The 17,333-nt window shown below is 38.8% G+C and overlaps 1 protein-coding gene across 1 annotated transcript in view; it reads right to left on the bottom strand.

Moving 5' to 3' along the window:
- LOC144240619 (ectodysplasin-A) overlaps positions 1 to 17,333 on the bottom strand; it is a 130,154-nt gene that overhangs the window by 8,728 nt on the left and 104,093 nt on the right. Inside the window, exon 2 of the mRNA XM_077774979.1 lies at positions 9,170 to 9,193. Within this exon, the coding sequence (XP_077631105.1) occupies positions 9,170 to 9,193 (24 nt within the window). The remainder of the gene's footprint in view (positions 1 to 9,169; positions 9,194 to 17,333) is intronic.

Here is a 17,333-nt window from a genome sequence, read left to right as displayed (position 1 = left end):
TCTTCTTCCCTTCACTCCTTTCTCACAATTTTGTGGAAATCCTAGTAATACAGGGCTTTGATCAGAGACTCCATGACAGTATCTCCACCAGTGGTACTTTCTTAGTTTTAAATGTAACCCTGTTAAGTCTCACATAAGCATCTCCTTAATAACTCTGACTCCTTTACTCCCCAGACTCTTAGGCAGGAGAATCCTGACCTGGTTTATCAGGCCCTCTTTTAAAAATAATGCTACATGTTCAAGAAACTCAATCCCCATGGCAATGCCATTCAAGAGGCCAGTTGTCCATGTCTAACCGCATCTGCATTCGGAATGAAACAACGGGGTCATTGTGGGGCTCCTTCCCCAGGGAGGAAAGGAAGGAAGGTCCAGAGATCTTCTCTCTCATGGAGAGTCCCTGAAGCCTTAAAGACCTAGAGGCAGGAAGGAGCTTTAGCATTTTCCCTGCACGTAGCAGTAGCAGTAGCAGTAAAAGATTGGATCTGCCCAGTTTCTAGGTTAGCCAATTTCAAGATGCTGAACGGGAAAGCCATCTCCCTTCAGATTTGGGCGGCTTCCAAGTCAGGCTTATTCAGTGCCCAAGTTTCAATTCCAGCTAGTGCAGTGGAAAGAACACAAAATCTGTAGTCAGGAGATAAGGCTGTAAGCCCCAGCTCTGCCACAGACACACTTTGGGCAAATCCCTACCTCTCCTTGAGCCTTAGTTTCTCCATTGGTGAAATGAGGAGCTTGGCCTTGATGATTTCTCTAAGTTTCCTCCCAAGAGTGAGGTTCTATAAGGAAGACTGACTTAACCCTGGCAGTCAGGAAACTGCCATAGCCTGGCAATAAGGTTTGTTTCTCCATCATTGTTCTCTGGGTGGCATAGACACAGAGGAAGGTGCATATTAGACTGTTCTAAGTCCCAGAATTTCCAGGGCTAACTGATTTTCAAGCTAGAGGGTGTTCTGTGGGTAGTACAAATGTCAGTGTCAGGGCTGTGAATCTCCTGTGATTGCCAGTGTAATTTTGGAAGAATTACAGCCAGAAACTCCTCTAGTCAAAGGGAATAATGGTTGCAGCGTAAACAGAGGATGTTCACTTATGAAAATGTTGGAAGGCATTTGGGAACAACCTGCTGGGATATAGTTCTGCAGCTCCTCTATAACCAGGTTTAGGCACATGTGGTTCTCACACTTGCATGACCTCCAGAAAGTTGGCTCCGGAGAGGAGCATGTGCCAAATTACCTCTGGATGAGAGGATACCTTTAGAGTGTTGAATTCTTTCTCCAGGTTTCCTAACTTCAACAGGACGCTTCATGACACAAAAGCCCAGAGACTTCTGTACTTAGAAAATTATCCTGTGCAGTCTTAGATGGAAGAGTCATCTCATTCTTTTCAAGGCTAAACTTCACGGAAGGGGCATTTCCCTCACCCTTTAGTGACAACCAAATTGTTGAAAGAACAAATCAAAGCACGTGAGTGATGGTGAGAGAGAGGGAGGGAGGGAGAGAGAGAGACAGAGAATGAGCATGAGTGAATTAGTTGTAGGAGAGGAAAATTCTATTAAAGATGGAAATTAAATGAACAACTCAATTTACTTCTTCAGGCGTGTGCCTATTCACTGTGTCCAAGGAAACCTGTAATTAAATGGCTTCTAAATCACTTTCAGAGAAAGTAAATGTTTAAGGTCTATGTACATTCTCCTTCCCATAACGGCCCATATACAAGGTAGCAGTGCGGAGCAGCAATCCGAGTCTATGCCAGAGGCATTGCATTCCATTAATTGTAATTACAGGGCTTCTAGCTTAGACAATTGCCTTCTATTGTCGCTAGCAAGTGTGTTCTCTCAGTTCTCACTCATTGGAGAACATTACTACTGGATGCCACTCCCGACCACACACATGGCCTATAGTACATCGCTAACCTACTTGCTGTTCCACCAAACATGCCATGTTCTCTCATGTTTCTGAGAAATTTGAATATGCTGTTCCCTTTGCTGGAACGTTTCCCCCCTGTCCTTCAAAGTCCAGGTTAAATACTATTTTTCTTTCTTTCTTTTTTTATGTCTATTTATTCTTGAAGAGAGAGACAGACTGTGAGCAGGAGAGGGGCAGAGAGAGAGGGAGATGCAGATTCTGAAGCAGGCTCCAGGTTCTAAGCTGTCAGCACAGAGCCCAATGCGGAGACTCAAACTCAAGAGCCATGAGATCATGACCTGACCCAAAGTCAGATGCCCAACCAACTGAGCCACCCAGGCACCCCTTTTCTTTCTTTCTTTTTTTAACGCTTTTTTATTTATTTTGAGAGAGAGAGAGAGGCAGACAGAGAGAGGATCCCAAGCAGGCTTGGCACTGTCAGTGCAGAGCCTGACACAGGGCTTTAATTCATGAACTGTGAGATCCTGACCTGAGCCAAAATCAAGAGTCAGACAAATGCTTAACTGACTGAGTCACCCAGGCAGCCCTGTTTTTTTCCCCCTGAGATGTGGTTCCTTACTTCCCCATGGAGAAGTACATATTCTTTCTCTGTGCTCCCACAGCACACTGTTCAGGCTTCTATGCTAGTGTTCTTTATACTGTAATTATTTGTGTGTACTTCCACTATTCAAGCTAAAAGGCAGGCACCACTTTTCTTTTTCTTTCTCTCTCTCACCACTTTTCTTTATCTCAGTATCTCTATTTCTCATAAATATAACATGCTTATTCATTGTTTAGTAGCTGTACTTAGAAAGTGTTACTAAGTCTACCTAATAAGAAGGAAAGTCATCCCTGGACTTGTGTTAGGAGTAGAGGGTATCCTTGTCAAAGCCAGTTGAGTTTTCTACATTTATTATAATTTCCATTTTAAAAAAATTATTTATTTTTAAATTTACATCCAAGTTAGTTAGCATATAGTGCAACAATGATTTCAGGAGTAGATTCCTTAATGCCCCTCACCCATTTAGCCCACCCCCTCCCCAAACGCCTCCAACAACCGTATTTGTTCTCTATATTTAAGAGTTTCTTATGTTTTGTCCCCCTCCCTGTTTTTATCTTATTTTTGCTTTGCTTCCCTTATGTTCAACTGTATTGTATCTTAAATTCTTCATATGCGTGAAATCATATGATATTTGTCTTTCTCTGACTAATTTTGCTTAGCATAATACCCTCTAGTTCCATCCACATAGTTACAAATGGCAAGATTCCATTCTTTTTGATTGCCGAGTAATACTCCATTGTATATATATATATATACCACATCTTCTTTATCCATTTATCCATCAGTGGACATTTGGGCTCTTGCCATACTTTGGCTATTGTCGATAGAACTGCTATAAACATTGGGGTGCATGTGCCCCTTCAAAACAGCACACCTGAATCCCTTGGATAAATACCTAGTAGTGCAGTTGCTGGGTTGTAGGGTAGTTCTATTTTTAATATTTTGAGGAACCTCCATACTGTTTTCCAGAGTGGCTGCATGCACCAGTCTGCATTCCCACCAGCAGTGCAAAAGAGATCCTCTTTCTCCACATCCTCCCCAACATCTGTTGTTGCCTGAGTTGTTAATGTTAGCCATTCTGATGGGTGTGAGGTGGTAGCTCATTGTGGTTTTAATTTGTATTTCCCTGATGATGAGTGATGTTGAGCATTTTTTCATGTGTAGGTTGGCCATCTGGATGTCTTCTTTGGAGAAGTGTCTATTCATTTCTTTTGCCCATTTCTTCACTGTATTATTTGTTTTTTTTGGGGGGGGTGCTGAGTTTGATAAGTTCTTTATAGATTTTGGATACTAACCCTCTATCTGATAAGTCATTTGCAAATATCTTCTTCCATTGTGTCAGTTGCCTTTTAGTTTTGTTGATTGTTTCCTTTGCTGTGCAGATGATTTTCATTTTCATGAGGTCCCAATAGTTCATTTTTGCATTTGTTTCCCCTTCCTCTGGGGACGTGTTCAATAAGAAGTTGCTGTGGCCAAGGTCAAAGATGTTTTTGCTTGCTTTCTCCTGGATGATTTTGATGGCTTATTGTCTTATGTTTAGGTCTTTCATCCATTCTGAGTTTATTTTTGTGTATCGTGTAAGAAAGCAGTCCAGGTTCATTTTTGTGCATATCCAGTTTTCCCAGCACCATTTGCTGAAGAGACTGTCTTTATTCTTTTGTCAAAGATTAGTTGGCCATACGTTTGAGGCTCCATTTATGGACCCATTGCTCATTCTGTTCCATTGATCCGAGTGTCTGTTTTTGTGGCAGTACCATATTGTTTTGATGATTACAGCTTTGTAATACATCTTGAAGTCCGGGATTGTGATGCCTCCAGCTTTGGTTTTCTTTTTCAAGATTCCTTTGGCTATTGTTTGTTTTAGTTCTGTGAAGAATGCTGGTGTTATTTTGATAGGGATTGCATTGACTACGCAGATTGCTGTGGGTAAAATTGACATTTTAACAATATTTGTTCTTCCTATCCAGGAGCATGGAATATTTTTCCATTTTTTTGTGTCCTCTTCAATTTCTTTCATAACCTTTCTATAGTTTTCAGTGTGTAGATTTTTCACCTCTTTGGTTAGATTTATTCCTAGGTATTTTATGGTTTTTGTTGCAATTGTAAATGGGACTGATTCTCTTTTTCTGTTGCTTCATTATTGGTGTATAGGGATGCAACCGATTTCTGTGCATTGATTTTACATACTTCAACTTTGCTGAATTCATGGGTCAGTTCTAGCAGATTTTTCGTGGAACCTTTTGGGTTTTCCATATAAAGTATCATGTCATCTGCAGAGAGTGAAAGCTTGACCTCCTCCTCGCTGATTTGGATGCATTTTATTCCTTTGTGTTGTCTGATTGCTGAGGCTAAGATTTTCAATACTATGTTGAATAACAGTGGTGAGAGTGGACATCCCTGTCTTGTTCTTGACCTTGGGGGAAAACTCTCAGTTTTTCCCCACTGAGGATAATATTAATGGTGGGTCTTTCATATATGGCTTTTATGATCTGGAGGTGTGATCCTTCTATCCCTAATTTCTTGAGTTTTTTTTTTTTTTATCAAAGGAAGCTGTATTTTGTCAAATGCTTTCTCTGCATCTATTGAGAGGATCATGTGGTTATTGTCCTTTCTTCTATTGATGTGATGTATCACATTGATTAGTTTGTGGATATTGAACCAGCCCTGCATCCCAGGTATAGATCCCACTTGGTTGTGGTGAATAGTTTTTTAAATGTATTGTTGGATCTGACTGGCTAGCATATAATTTCCATTTCAAAGGAGATGTGACAAAAGTTAAAAACTACATTCTTGATGTAGTAAACAAAACAGTATGGTACTGTTTAATAGACACATAGATCAACAGAACAGAATAGGAAACCCAGAAATGAACTCACAATTATATGGTCAATTAGTCTTTGACAAAGCAGAAAAGAATATCCAATGGGAGGTTGTTTCCTGCGTTCTACTCTAGGGTTTTGATGGTTTCCTGTCTCACGTTCAGGTACTTTATCCATTTGAGTTTATTTTTGTGTATGGTGTGAGAAAATGATCTAATTTCATTCTTCTGCATGTTGCTGTCCAGTTCTCCCAGCACCATCTGTTAAAGAGGCTTTCTTTTTTCCATTGGATACTCTTTCCTGCTTTGACCTCAACCGCAGCAATTTCTTACTTGACACACNCTTCAATGCTAAGAACAAACCGAGGGCTGTTGGGGGGAGGGGGAGGGAAAAGGGGTGATGGGCATGGAGGAGGGCACTTGTGGGGATGAGCACTGGGTGTTATATGGAAACCAACTTGACAATAAACTATTAAAAAAGGAAAAAAGGAGAAAAAAAGAATATCCAATGGGAAAATGAATGCCTTTTCAACAAATGGTGCTGGGAAAATTGGACAGCAACATGCATTAGAATGAAATTGGATCACTTTCTTACACCATCCACAATAATAAATTAAAAATGGATTAGACTTAAATGTGAGACCTGAAACCATAAAAATCCTTGAAGAGAACACAGGCAGTAACTTCTCTGACATTGGCTATAGCAACTTCTCTCTAGATGTGCCTCCTGAGGCAAGGGAGACAAAATAAAAAATAAACTATTGGGACTACATCAAAATAAAAAACTTCTGCACAGCAAAGGAAACAATGAACACAACTAAAAGGCAACCTACAGAATAGGAGAAGATAATTGTAAATGACATATCTGATAAAGTTAGTATCTAAAATATGTAAAGAACTTATGAAACTTAACACCTAAACACAAATAATCTGATTTAAAAAATGGGCACAAGATATGAGTAGACATTTTTCCAAAGAAGACATACTGATGGCCAACAGACACATGAAAAGATGCTCAATATCACTCATCATTAGGGAAATGCAAATCAAAACTACAATGAGGTATCACCTCATACCTGTCAGAATGGCTAAAATTAATGACATGGGAAACAACTGGGGTTGGTGAGGGTGTAGAGAAAGGGGAACCCTCATGCTCTGTTGGTGGGAATGCAAACTGGTACTTCCACTCTGGAAAACAGTATGGAGTTTCCTCGAAAGGTTACAAATAAAACTGCCCTAAAACCCAGCAATTGCACTACTAGGTATTTACCCAAAGAATACAAAAATGCTAATTCAAATGAATACACACACCCTGATGTTTATAGCAGCAGTATCTACAATAGCCAAATTATGGAAATAGCCCAAGTGTCCACTGACTGATGAACTGAGAAAGAAGATGTGATATGGATGGAGCTAGAGAATATTATGCTAAGCAAAATAAATCAGAGAAAGACAAATACCATATGATTTCACTCACATGTGGAATTTAAGAAACAAAACAAACAAGCAAAAGGAGAGAGAGAGAGAGAGAGAGAGAAACATATTCTAATCTATAGACAACAAACTGATGGTTACCAGAGGAGAGGGGATATAGGTGAAATAGGTGATGGGGATTAAGGAATACACTTGTGACGAGCACCAGGTGATGTATGGATTTGTTGACGCTCTATATTGTACACCTGAAATTAATATCACAGTTTATATTAACTAACTGGAATTAAAGTAAAAACTTAGAAGAAAAAAAGGAAAAAATTAAAAAGAAATTATCAAACCATGAAAAGACATGGAGGAACTTAAATGCATATTACTAAGTGAAAGAAGCCAATCTCAAAAGGCTACATACTGACATTTTGTTCTTTTTAAAAATGTTTTATTTATTTTTGAGAGAGAGAGAGGCAGCATGAGCAGGGGAGAGTCAGAGAGAGAGGGGGACATAGAATCTGAAAACAGGCTCCAGGCTCTGAGCTAGCTGTCAGCACAGAGCCCAATGCAGGGCTCGAACCCATGAACCATGAGATCATGACCCGAGCCAAAGTTCAACCGACTAAGCCATCCAGGCTCCCCAATACTGACAGTTTGGAAAAGACAAAGCTAAAGAGACAATAGAAAGATTAGTGGTTGCCAGTCAGTAGGGAGGAGGCAATGATGAAGAGGTAAAAAGCAGAGGATTTTTAGGGCAGTGAAACTATTCTGTATAATACTGTAATCTATGGGGATCTTTGTCTTTATACACTTGTCAAAACCCATAGAATATACAGCACCAAGATGAAGTCTAATGTAAACTATGGACTTTGAGTGGTAATGGTATGTCAATGAAGGTTCATCAATTACAGAAAATTTACTACTCTCGTCCAAGATGTTGATAGTGGGGGAGGTTGTCCACATGTAGGGGCAGGGAATATAAGAGAACGCTCTGTAATTTCCCCTCAATTTTGTTATGAACTTAAAACTGCTGTAAAAAAAAGTATTAGAAAGAACATACATGCCTAAAAGTTAAATTTACTTTCTTAAATACATAATATGTTGGTGAATGCCCAGGCCCAATGGAGAAAGATTTCCTCACTGATCCCAGCTCTCCACCTCTTTTCCACCTTTCCTCAGATCCGGTCTTCAGGAGGCCAGACCATTCCTCAGCTTCTTTCCAATAGCAACATAGGTTTTCCATGTGGGCCATGGTACCTCAAGTCACCAGTATACCCTAGTGCTCAGAGAAGTGGCAGGCAGTGGCTGAAGCCAGTCTTTGTGGCCTACTTTGGGATTGGCCTACTATAAAGCTCCAGAAATCTTAACAGAATCATTTTACTTAAAGCATTTTAATGAAAAAATCATTAATTTCACTCTTTATTTCTTTCCAGGTAGGAACACAGAAACAAATAGGTATTTAAAACTGGTTTTGTAGTTTCTTTCTCTTTATTTTCTTTTCTTCTTCTTTTTTTTTTTTTTCAGTCCTAAGGAGTGGACCATATTGCCATATTGCCCAATTCTGTCTTTTAGAACTTGTTCTGTCTTTGGGTGCTCTTTCTACATATGTTTGCATATTCTTTAAGTATGCAAGTGCTTGTACAAGCTCTTGGACAAGAGGTATATCAGAAACATATTGACCCAACAATGGCAAAATAGATCTGCTCAACTAGAAGCTTCCATGAATAGACTAAAAGATCAGGGTATTACTTCAGCCTAGTTTCTCTATCACAGAGAAAGTGATACTGAAACCTCAAAGCAAGAAATATCTTCCCTGACTGAGACATAGGATAGGGATAGCTTTCAGGTCAAGAATAAGATACTGACGTCTCTCAGAAGGTAGTATACTCAGTCCTGACAAGCTGTCTCAGGACTTATTTCATCAGGACTTAATTCATAGATGATCAGTGATTTGATAAAGGAGAGCAAAAAAAAGGACAGAGGACAAGGGAAAGAGTAAGGACGAATGAAGAAAAGAAATGTAAACTTAATTTGTATGAAAGAGGAAGCAAGAAAGAAAAATAAAAACAACTTTCACACTCTGCTAGAGAAGCAATTTCATGGATCATCACCGAAACACAATCTCTATTTCTTGTTCCACAGAAGCTACAATACTTGAGAAGATCACAGGTGATTGAATAAATCAATGAACAAGCNATTCTAATTTTATTTATTTATTTTATTTATTTAATTTTCAAAATATTTATTTGAGGGGGGAAGGGAGGGGCAGAGAGAGGAAGGACAGAGGATCCGAAGTGTGCTCTGTACTGACAGCAGACAGCCTGATGCGGGGTTCGAACTCACGAACTGTGATATAATGACCTGAGCCAAAGTCAGATGTTTAACTGACTGAGCCACCCAGGTGCTCCTTTTCTTCTAATTTTAGAAAAGACATGAGAACAATTTCATAAAATCAGAAGCTTAACTTACCCTTTTTCTTGTTTTTAACTGGACCTGTTAAAAAAAAGAAAATGGAAAATTAAGTCACTGGACATTAACAGAGAGTGTTTATTCTCCAAGACAGTCACAGGAGAAACTCCCAAGACATTGCAGAGTTTGAGGCAGAGCCCCACACCAAGGGTCAGGTTATCGGCAACGTATCTCCCAACTATCAGACCTCCCCAGTCTGTTTGTGTTTTTTGTTTGTTTGTTTTGCTATTGTAACAAAACAGTTATAAGAAAGATTCTTCCTTAGAGAGAAAAATCTTTCAGGCTCAGTCTTTGCAGCGAGGGAATGGGTACTTCTTCATAGGGATGAAATGCCCATAAACACAGAACTCAACACCCTTAGGACGGCATTCCATTAATTCTGCAAGTCCTGAGATTGGAGAGTCATGCATCCAGGTAAAGAACTGACACGAAGTCTCATGAATTGAAGCTAAATGGAAAAAAGGGTCATTTTCATGGAAGGAGCAGAAGCAGCAGAAGCAGCAGCAGTTTACTTTTTAGTCACTTACTGTGATTTAAATTGTTAGTTATTAAAACAGTGTGACCATAATACATTCATGTGGGGACCACATGCACTCCCACTGTAATTTGCTATAAGTTAACAGACACTTTAAAAGAAGTGTCAACAGTTTCACTGACAATGAAATCACAGGCATTTTTTTGGAAATCGCTTCTAAAGAAAACAATTCTAATCAATTGAGGACACTCAGGAAACACAAGGGTTTTCTTATATGTTTAGATGACAACCACTCCCCAGACACACACAATTCCGGTATCTCCCAGACATGTTTTTCCCTCCTTGGGACTCAATTCTCTTCATTCTGTAGGTGGATTTGATTTTCTTTAGAAATAGGTGTCTGAAATCTGTTCCAAACTCCCATGAAGACACTATTGGACAACATTAAACCACTGTCAGTGCCCTCAGGAGCTTACAAAAAGAACACCAAGCATTTGCATATTGTTTTATAGTCTACACAACCTATTTCCATGTATCGTCTCATTTTATCCTTGCAACAAGCCTAGAATGATCTTTGTAAGAGTGGGCTGTATCAGAGGCTCAATCTGAAGCCAACAATGTCTCTAACCTGGAGGGCCATCAGTGTGGCCAAGAGAGCTTACACAGGCCCCTTGAAACCAATGTCTGTGCAGACTCCCCTTGCAAAATAATTTTATTTTCATAATTTCCCTGCCAAATTTCATGTGTAACAGTAGGAATTATTATGTGCGAGGGACGTTTTAGGTTGGGTTTAGGAACCTGCGCACTTAAGGTCATAAATCTCCATTCTTTTTCCTCCTCCCAGTCCTTTGTATTCTTTTTCTGGGGCTTATCCTTTATGTTTTTAATGGCATTGACAGCTCTTGACAATGTGCAGGGAGGTTCTGGCAAGGAAGCATGACTACACAAATATTGCCAACTAAGAGGAAGCACTCAACATGAGAAGGGCCGTGTCCTTGACCAAAAAAGCTATTTGAGAAACAATTTACACAGAAAAGCCCAGTCCCATCAGCCAGATACCAGCCAGCTGGTCAGCCACCTCGGCCTGGCAGAGAGGTGGCATGGTAGCCATTGCAGCAACACTGTACTCATAGACAAGCTGTGTTAGCCCTGGACAAGTTTCTGATCATTTTAGCTGGCTAGAGGTAGCAGTGTTACATCATACTTCAAAGCAGGTTTTGAGGAAATCAGACCATCACCAAGCAACCAGCCCTGACCAAGCATGACTACGGAAGGCAGCACAGTAACTAATGAAAACACAACTCTATCCTGAAAGAACTTACAGTTGGATTCAAAAATACTAAAGAGGGGAGACCTAAGAGAATATACTGCTAGTTGAGAAAAAAAAATTTCCTGGAGAAAGTTTGACCTAAATCAACAACAGAAAACAGGGGAAGGGAAATTTAAAAAATATATTTTAACTTCTATTGTGTTTATACCAGGAACCAAATGCATGCATACATATGTACATAAAAAGGAGGAGCAAAAAGAAAAAAATATTTTTTTTAAAAACAACTCTTTTTATTCCGTTCTTTTTTCAGTGATTCTTATTTTTTTACATTTTTAAATGTTTATTTACTTTTGAGAGAGACAGAGCACGAGTGGGGGAGGGGCAGAGAGAGAGGGAGACACAGAATCTGAAGCAGGCTCCAGGCTCTGGGCTGTCAGCCCAGAGCCCGACCCCGGGCTCAAACTCACGAACTGGGAGTACATGACCTGAGCCAAAGTCGGATGCTGAACCAACTAAGCCACCCAGGCATCCAGTGATTCTTATGTTTAACTGAAGTATAGTTGACACAATGTTACATTAGTTTCAGGTGTATGGCATAGTGACAACTCTATATGTTATGTTCACCATAAATGTAGCTACCATCTGTCACCATACATCTCTATTAAGATATCATTGGCTATATTCCTATGCTGTATCTTTTACCCCTGTGACTTATACATTCCATAACTGGAAGCTTGTATCTTCCACTCCCCTTCATCCATATTGACCATCTTCCTAACTCTCTCCCCTCTGGCAACTCTCACCTTGTTTTCTGTATTTATAGCTCTGATTCTGCATTTTATTTGTTTATTAATTAGCTTTACTTTTTAGATTCCACATGTAAGTGAAATCATATGGTATTTATCTTTCTTTGTTCGACTTATTTCACTTAGCATTATACCTTCTGGGTCCATCAATGTTGTCACAAGTTGCAGGATCACACTCTTCTGTGGCTGAGTAATATTATTTCTTGTTTTGATTCTAGTGATTCTGACAGGTGATATCTTCTTGTGCTTTTGATTTGTATTTCCTTGGTGATTATTGATGTTGAGCATCTTTTCCTGTGTCTCTTGGCTATCTGTATGTCTTCTATGGAAAAATGTCTATTTAGGTCATCTGTCCATTTTAAATTAGATTTCTTTTAGCGTTGAGTTGTAAATGTTCTTTTTAAAGTTTTTATTTTAATTTCAGTTCGTAAACATACAGTGTTATATTTAGTTTCAGGTGTACAATATAATGATTCAATAATTTCATATCATATATCACCTGGAGCTCATCATGACAACTGCACTCCTTAATCCCCATCACTTATTTAACCCATCCCCCCACCCCCTATCTTCGGGTAACCATCAGTTTGTTGACTATAGTTAAGAGTTTGTTTCTTGGAAACCACAGGTTTTGGTGAGGATGTAGAGAAAAGGAAACTCTCTTGCACTGCTGGTGGGAATGCAGACTGGCAGCTACTCTGAAAAACAGTATGGAGGTTCCTCAAACTTACAAATAGAACTACCCTATGATCCAGATATTGCACTACTAGGTATTTACCCAAAGGATACACAAATGCAGATTCAAAGGGATACATGCACCCTAATGTTTATAGCAGCATTGTCAACAATAGACAAACTATGGAAAGAGCCCAACTGTCTGATAAATGGAAAAAGATGGGGTACATATACACAATGGAATATTACTCAGCTATCAAAAAGACTGAAATCTTGCCATTTGCAATGACATGGATGGACCTAGAGTGTATTATGGTAAGCAAAATAAGTCAGGCAGAGAAAGAAAAATACCATATGATTTCACTAACATGTGGAATTTAAGAAGCAAAATAGATGAATATAGGGGAGAGGGAAACAAAAAAGAAAAATGAGAGAGGGAAATAAACCATGAGAGATTCTTAAAGATAGAGAACAAACTGAGCATTGACGGAGGGAGGGAGGGAGGTAGAGGATGGGCTGAATGGGTGATGGGCATTAAGGAGAACAATTGTTGGGATGAGCACTGGGTGCTATATGTAAGTGATGAATCATTGAATTCTACTCCTGAAACCACTGTGTGTTATCTAGCTAGAATTTAAATACAAAATTGAAAAGAAAAAAAAAAGTTTATTTCTTGGTTTGTCTCTCTCTCTTTTCCTCCTTTGCTCATTTGTTTTGTTTTGTATCTCATTGTGGTTTTGATTTGTATTTCCCTGATGATAAGACGTGTTGAGCATCTTTTCATGGGTCTATTAGCCATTTGGATGTCTTCCTTGGAAAAATTTCTATTCATATCTTCTGTCCATTTGTAAATGTATCATTTGTTTTAGGGGGGCTGAGATTTTGGTAAGTTCTTTATATATTTTGGATACTAACCCTTTATTAGGTACATCATTTGCAAATATCTTCTCCCATTCTGTAGGGTGCCTTTTAGTTTTGTTGGTTGTTTCCTTTGCTGTGCAGCTTTTTATCTTGATGAAGTCCCAGTACTTTGTTTTTGCTTTTGTTTCCCTTGCCTCTGGCAACATGTTTAGTAAGAAGTTGCTATGGCTGAGATCAAAGAGATTTCTGCCTGTGTTCTCCTTTAGGATTTTGGTGGTTTCCTGTCTCACCTGTAGGTCTTTAAGCCATTTTGAATTTATTTTTGTTATGGTGTAAGAAAGTGTTCCAATTTCATTCTTTTGCATTTTGTTGCCCAGTTTTCCTAACACCATTTGTTAAAGAGACTTTTTCCCATTGGATATTCTTTCCTGCTTTGTTGAAGATTAATTGACCATATAGTTGTGGGTCCATTTCTGGGTTGACTATTCTGTTCTGTCGATCTGTGTCTATTTTTGTGGCGGTACCATACTGTTTTGATTATTATAGCTTTGTAATATAACTTGAAGTCCATAATTGTATTACCTCCAGCTTTGTTTGTCTTTTTCAAGATTGCTTTGGCTATTCAAGGTTTTTTGTGGTTCCACACAAATTTTGGGATTGTTTGTTCTATTTCAGTGAAAAATGCTATTGCTAATTTGATAGGGATTGTATTTAATGTGTAGATTGCTTTGGGTAGTATAGATATTTCAAGAATATTTGCTCTTGGGGCTCCTGGGTGCCTCAGTCAGTTAAGTGTCTTACTTCAGCTCAGGTCAAGATCTCACAGTTTGTGAGCTTGAGTCCCGTATTGGGTTCTCCGCTGTCAGCGTGGAACCTGCTTTGGATGCTCTGTCTTTCTTTCTCTCTGCTCCTTCCCTCCCCAAATAAACAAATATTCAAAAAATTAATAAAGTAATATTTGTTCTTCCAATCCACAAGCATGGATTGTCTTTCCATACCTTTGTGTTGTCTTACATTTCTTTTATCAGTGTTGTACACTTTTCAGGGTACAGGTCTCTCATCTCTTTGGATACGTTTATTCTGAGGTATCTTATTATTTTTGCTCCACTTGTAAATGGTACTGTTTTCTAAATTCCTCTTTCTGATGCTTCATTATTGGTGTATAGAAATGCAACAGACTTCTGTATGTTGATTTTGTATCTTGTGAATTACTGAATTTGTTTATCACTTCTAGCAGTGTTTTGGTGGAATCTTTCAGGTTTTCTACATAGAGTATCATGTTATCTGCAAACTGTGAAAGTTTTACTTCTTCCTTGCTGATTTGGATGCTTTTATTTCTTTTAGTTGTCTGATTGCTGTGGCTAGGACTTTCAGTACTATGTTGAATGAAGTGGTGAGAGAGGACATCTGTGTCTGCTCCTGACCATAGAGGAAAAGTACTGTTTTTCTCCACTGAGGATACTGTAACCTGTGGGTTTTTCATATATGGCCTTCATTATGTTGAGGTATATTCCCTCTAACCTTACATTCTTTATGGGTTTTTATCATGAATGGATGTTGTACTTTGTTAAATGCTTTACCTGCATCTATTGAAATGATCATATGGTTCTTCTCCTTTCTTTTATTAATGTGATGTATCATGTTGATTGACTTATCACTATTGAACCACCTTTGCAACTCAGGAAAAAAATCCCACTTGATAGTGGAGAATAATTTTTTAATGTATTGTTGGATTTGGTTTGCTAGTACTTTACTGAGGATTTTTGCATTTATGTTCATCGGGGATATTGGCCTGTAGTTCTCTCTCTCTCTCTCTCTCTTTTATTTGTAGTATCTTCATCTGGTTCTGGTATCAGATAATCCTTGCCTTATAGAATGAATTTGGGTTTTCCTTCCTTTTCTAGTTTTTGGAATAGTTTAAGAGTAATAGGTAATACTGCTTCTTTAAATATTTGGTAGAATTGCCTGTGAAGCCATCTGGCCCTGGACTTTTTTTATTGGGAGTTTTTTTTATTACTGATTCAATTTCTTTGCTGTGTATTGGTCTGTTCAAATTGTCTATTTCTTCATGTGTCAGTTTTGGTAATTTATATGTTTCTAGGAATTTATCCATTTCTTCTAGGTTATCCAATTTGTTGGCATATAGATTTTACATATTCTAATTGTTTGTATTTCTGTGTATTGGTTGTTATTTCTCCTCTCTCATTTGTAATTTTATTTATTTGGCTAGAGGTTTATCATTTATGTTGATCTTTACCAAAAAAAAGCTCCTGTTTTCATTGATCTTTTGTATTGTTATTTTTCTTCATTTCCGTATCATTTACTTCTGCTATAATCTTTTTTTTTTATAAAGGAGGGTTTTTTTTTAATGTTTTATTTATTTCTAGGAGAGAGAGAGACAGCGTGAGCAGGGGAGGGTCAGAGAGAGAGGGAGTCACAGACTGAAACAGGCTCCAGGCTCTGAGCTGTCAGCACAGAGCCCGACACGGGGCCCGAACCCACGAACCGCGAGATCATGACCTAAGCGAAAGTCAGACGCTTAACCGACTAAGCCACCCAGGCGCCCCTATTTCTGCTATAATCTATATTTTTGTCATTTTCACAATGCTGGTTTTAGTTTTTGTGTATTGTTCTTTTTCTAGCTCTTTTAGTTGTATATTTATGGGGTTTTTTTTTTGAGCTTTTACTTCCTTTTTAAGGTTAGCAAGTATTGCCATAAATGTGCCTCTTAGAACTGCTTTTGATTCATCCCAAAGGTTTTGAACCACAGTGTCTTCACTTTCATTTGCTTACATGTAATTAAATTTTTTTAATTAAAAAAATTTTAATGTTTATTTTTGAGAGAGAGACACAGAATGCAAGTGGAGGTGGGGCATAGAAAGAGGGAGACACAGAATCTGAAGCAGGCTCCAGGCTCTGAGCTAGCTGTCAGCACAGAGCCCGACACGGGGCTCGAACCCACGAACCGTGATTTCATGACCTGAGCCGAGGTCAGATGCCCAACCGACTGAGCCACCCAGGTGCCCCTGAATACATCTTTTAAATTCATCTGTTCCAGTGTGTCTTTCAAAACCATTGTTTCTTTATTTTCTGCTTAATCTGTCCATTAGTGTATGTGGGGTGTTCAAGTCCCCTACTAATATTGTATTACTATTGATTAATTCCTTTCTATTTGTTATTAACTGTTTTATGTATTTGGGTGCACTGTTGCTGGGTGCATAAATAATTACAATTGCTATACCTTCTTGTTGGATTGTCCCCTTTATTATTATATAGTGTCCTTCTTTATCTATTGTTAGTCTTTGTTTTAAAGTCGATTTTTGCCTGATATAAGTATTGCTACCTTGGCTTTCTTATGACATGATAAATGTTTCTCCATCCACTCACTTCCAATTTGCAGCTGTCTTTAGGTCTAAAACGAGTCTCCTGAGGGTGCCTGGGTGACTTAGTCTGACTTGGGCTCAGGTCATGAATTCACAGTTCATGAGTTCAAGTTCCACACTGGGTGAGCATGAGCCTCCCATCAGGTAAGCCCCTCTTTCTTTTCTTTTTCTTTTCTTTTTTCTTTTTTTGTCTTCCTTTCTCTCTCTCATTCTCTCTCTCTCTCTCCCACCCCAACCCACCCCATCTGCCCCTTGTGGGATTCCCTCTCTCTCTCTCAAAATAAATAAATAAAAACAATACAAATGAACTGAATATTAATTGATATACAGAATTATTAATTTGTTGGGTATGGCATGCCAGAATGGTATACAGAAACGAAAACACTATTGGAGATGCATACTTAAACATTTACTCATGAAATAACCTGATGTCTGGATTTACTTTAAAGTATACAGGAGAAAAATGCTAATAGGGACATGGAGGAAATGAAAAATATTGGGGCGCCTGGGTGGCTCAGTGGGTTAAGCGTTTGACTTCAAGTCATGATCTCACGGTTTGTGGGTTCGAGCCCCGCATCGGGCTCTGTGCTGACAGTACAGAGCCTGGAACCTGCTTCAGATTTTGTGTCTCCCTTTCTCTCTGCCCCTCCTCTGCTCATGTTCGTTCTCTCTCTCTCTCTCTCTCCTAAAAATA

Source organism: Crocuta crocuta, unplaced genomic scaffold (assembly GCF_008692635.1).
Source record: "Crocuta crocuta isolate KB4526 unplaced genomic scaffold, BGI_CrCroc_1.0 scaffold394, whole genome shotgun sequence".
In the NCBI taxonomy this organism is placed as follows: domain Eukaryota; kingdom Metazoa; phylum Chordata; class Mammalia; order Carnivora; family Hyaenidae; genus Crocuta; species Crocuta crocuta.
The sequence above is the reverse complement of the archived record's forward strand: the minus strand, read 5'-3'. Positions and strand labels throughout refer to the sequence as shown.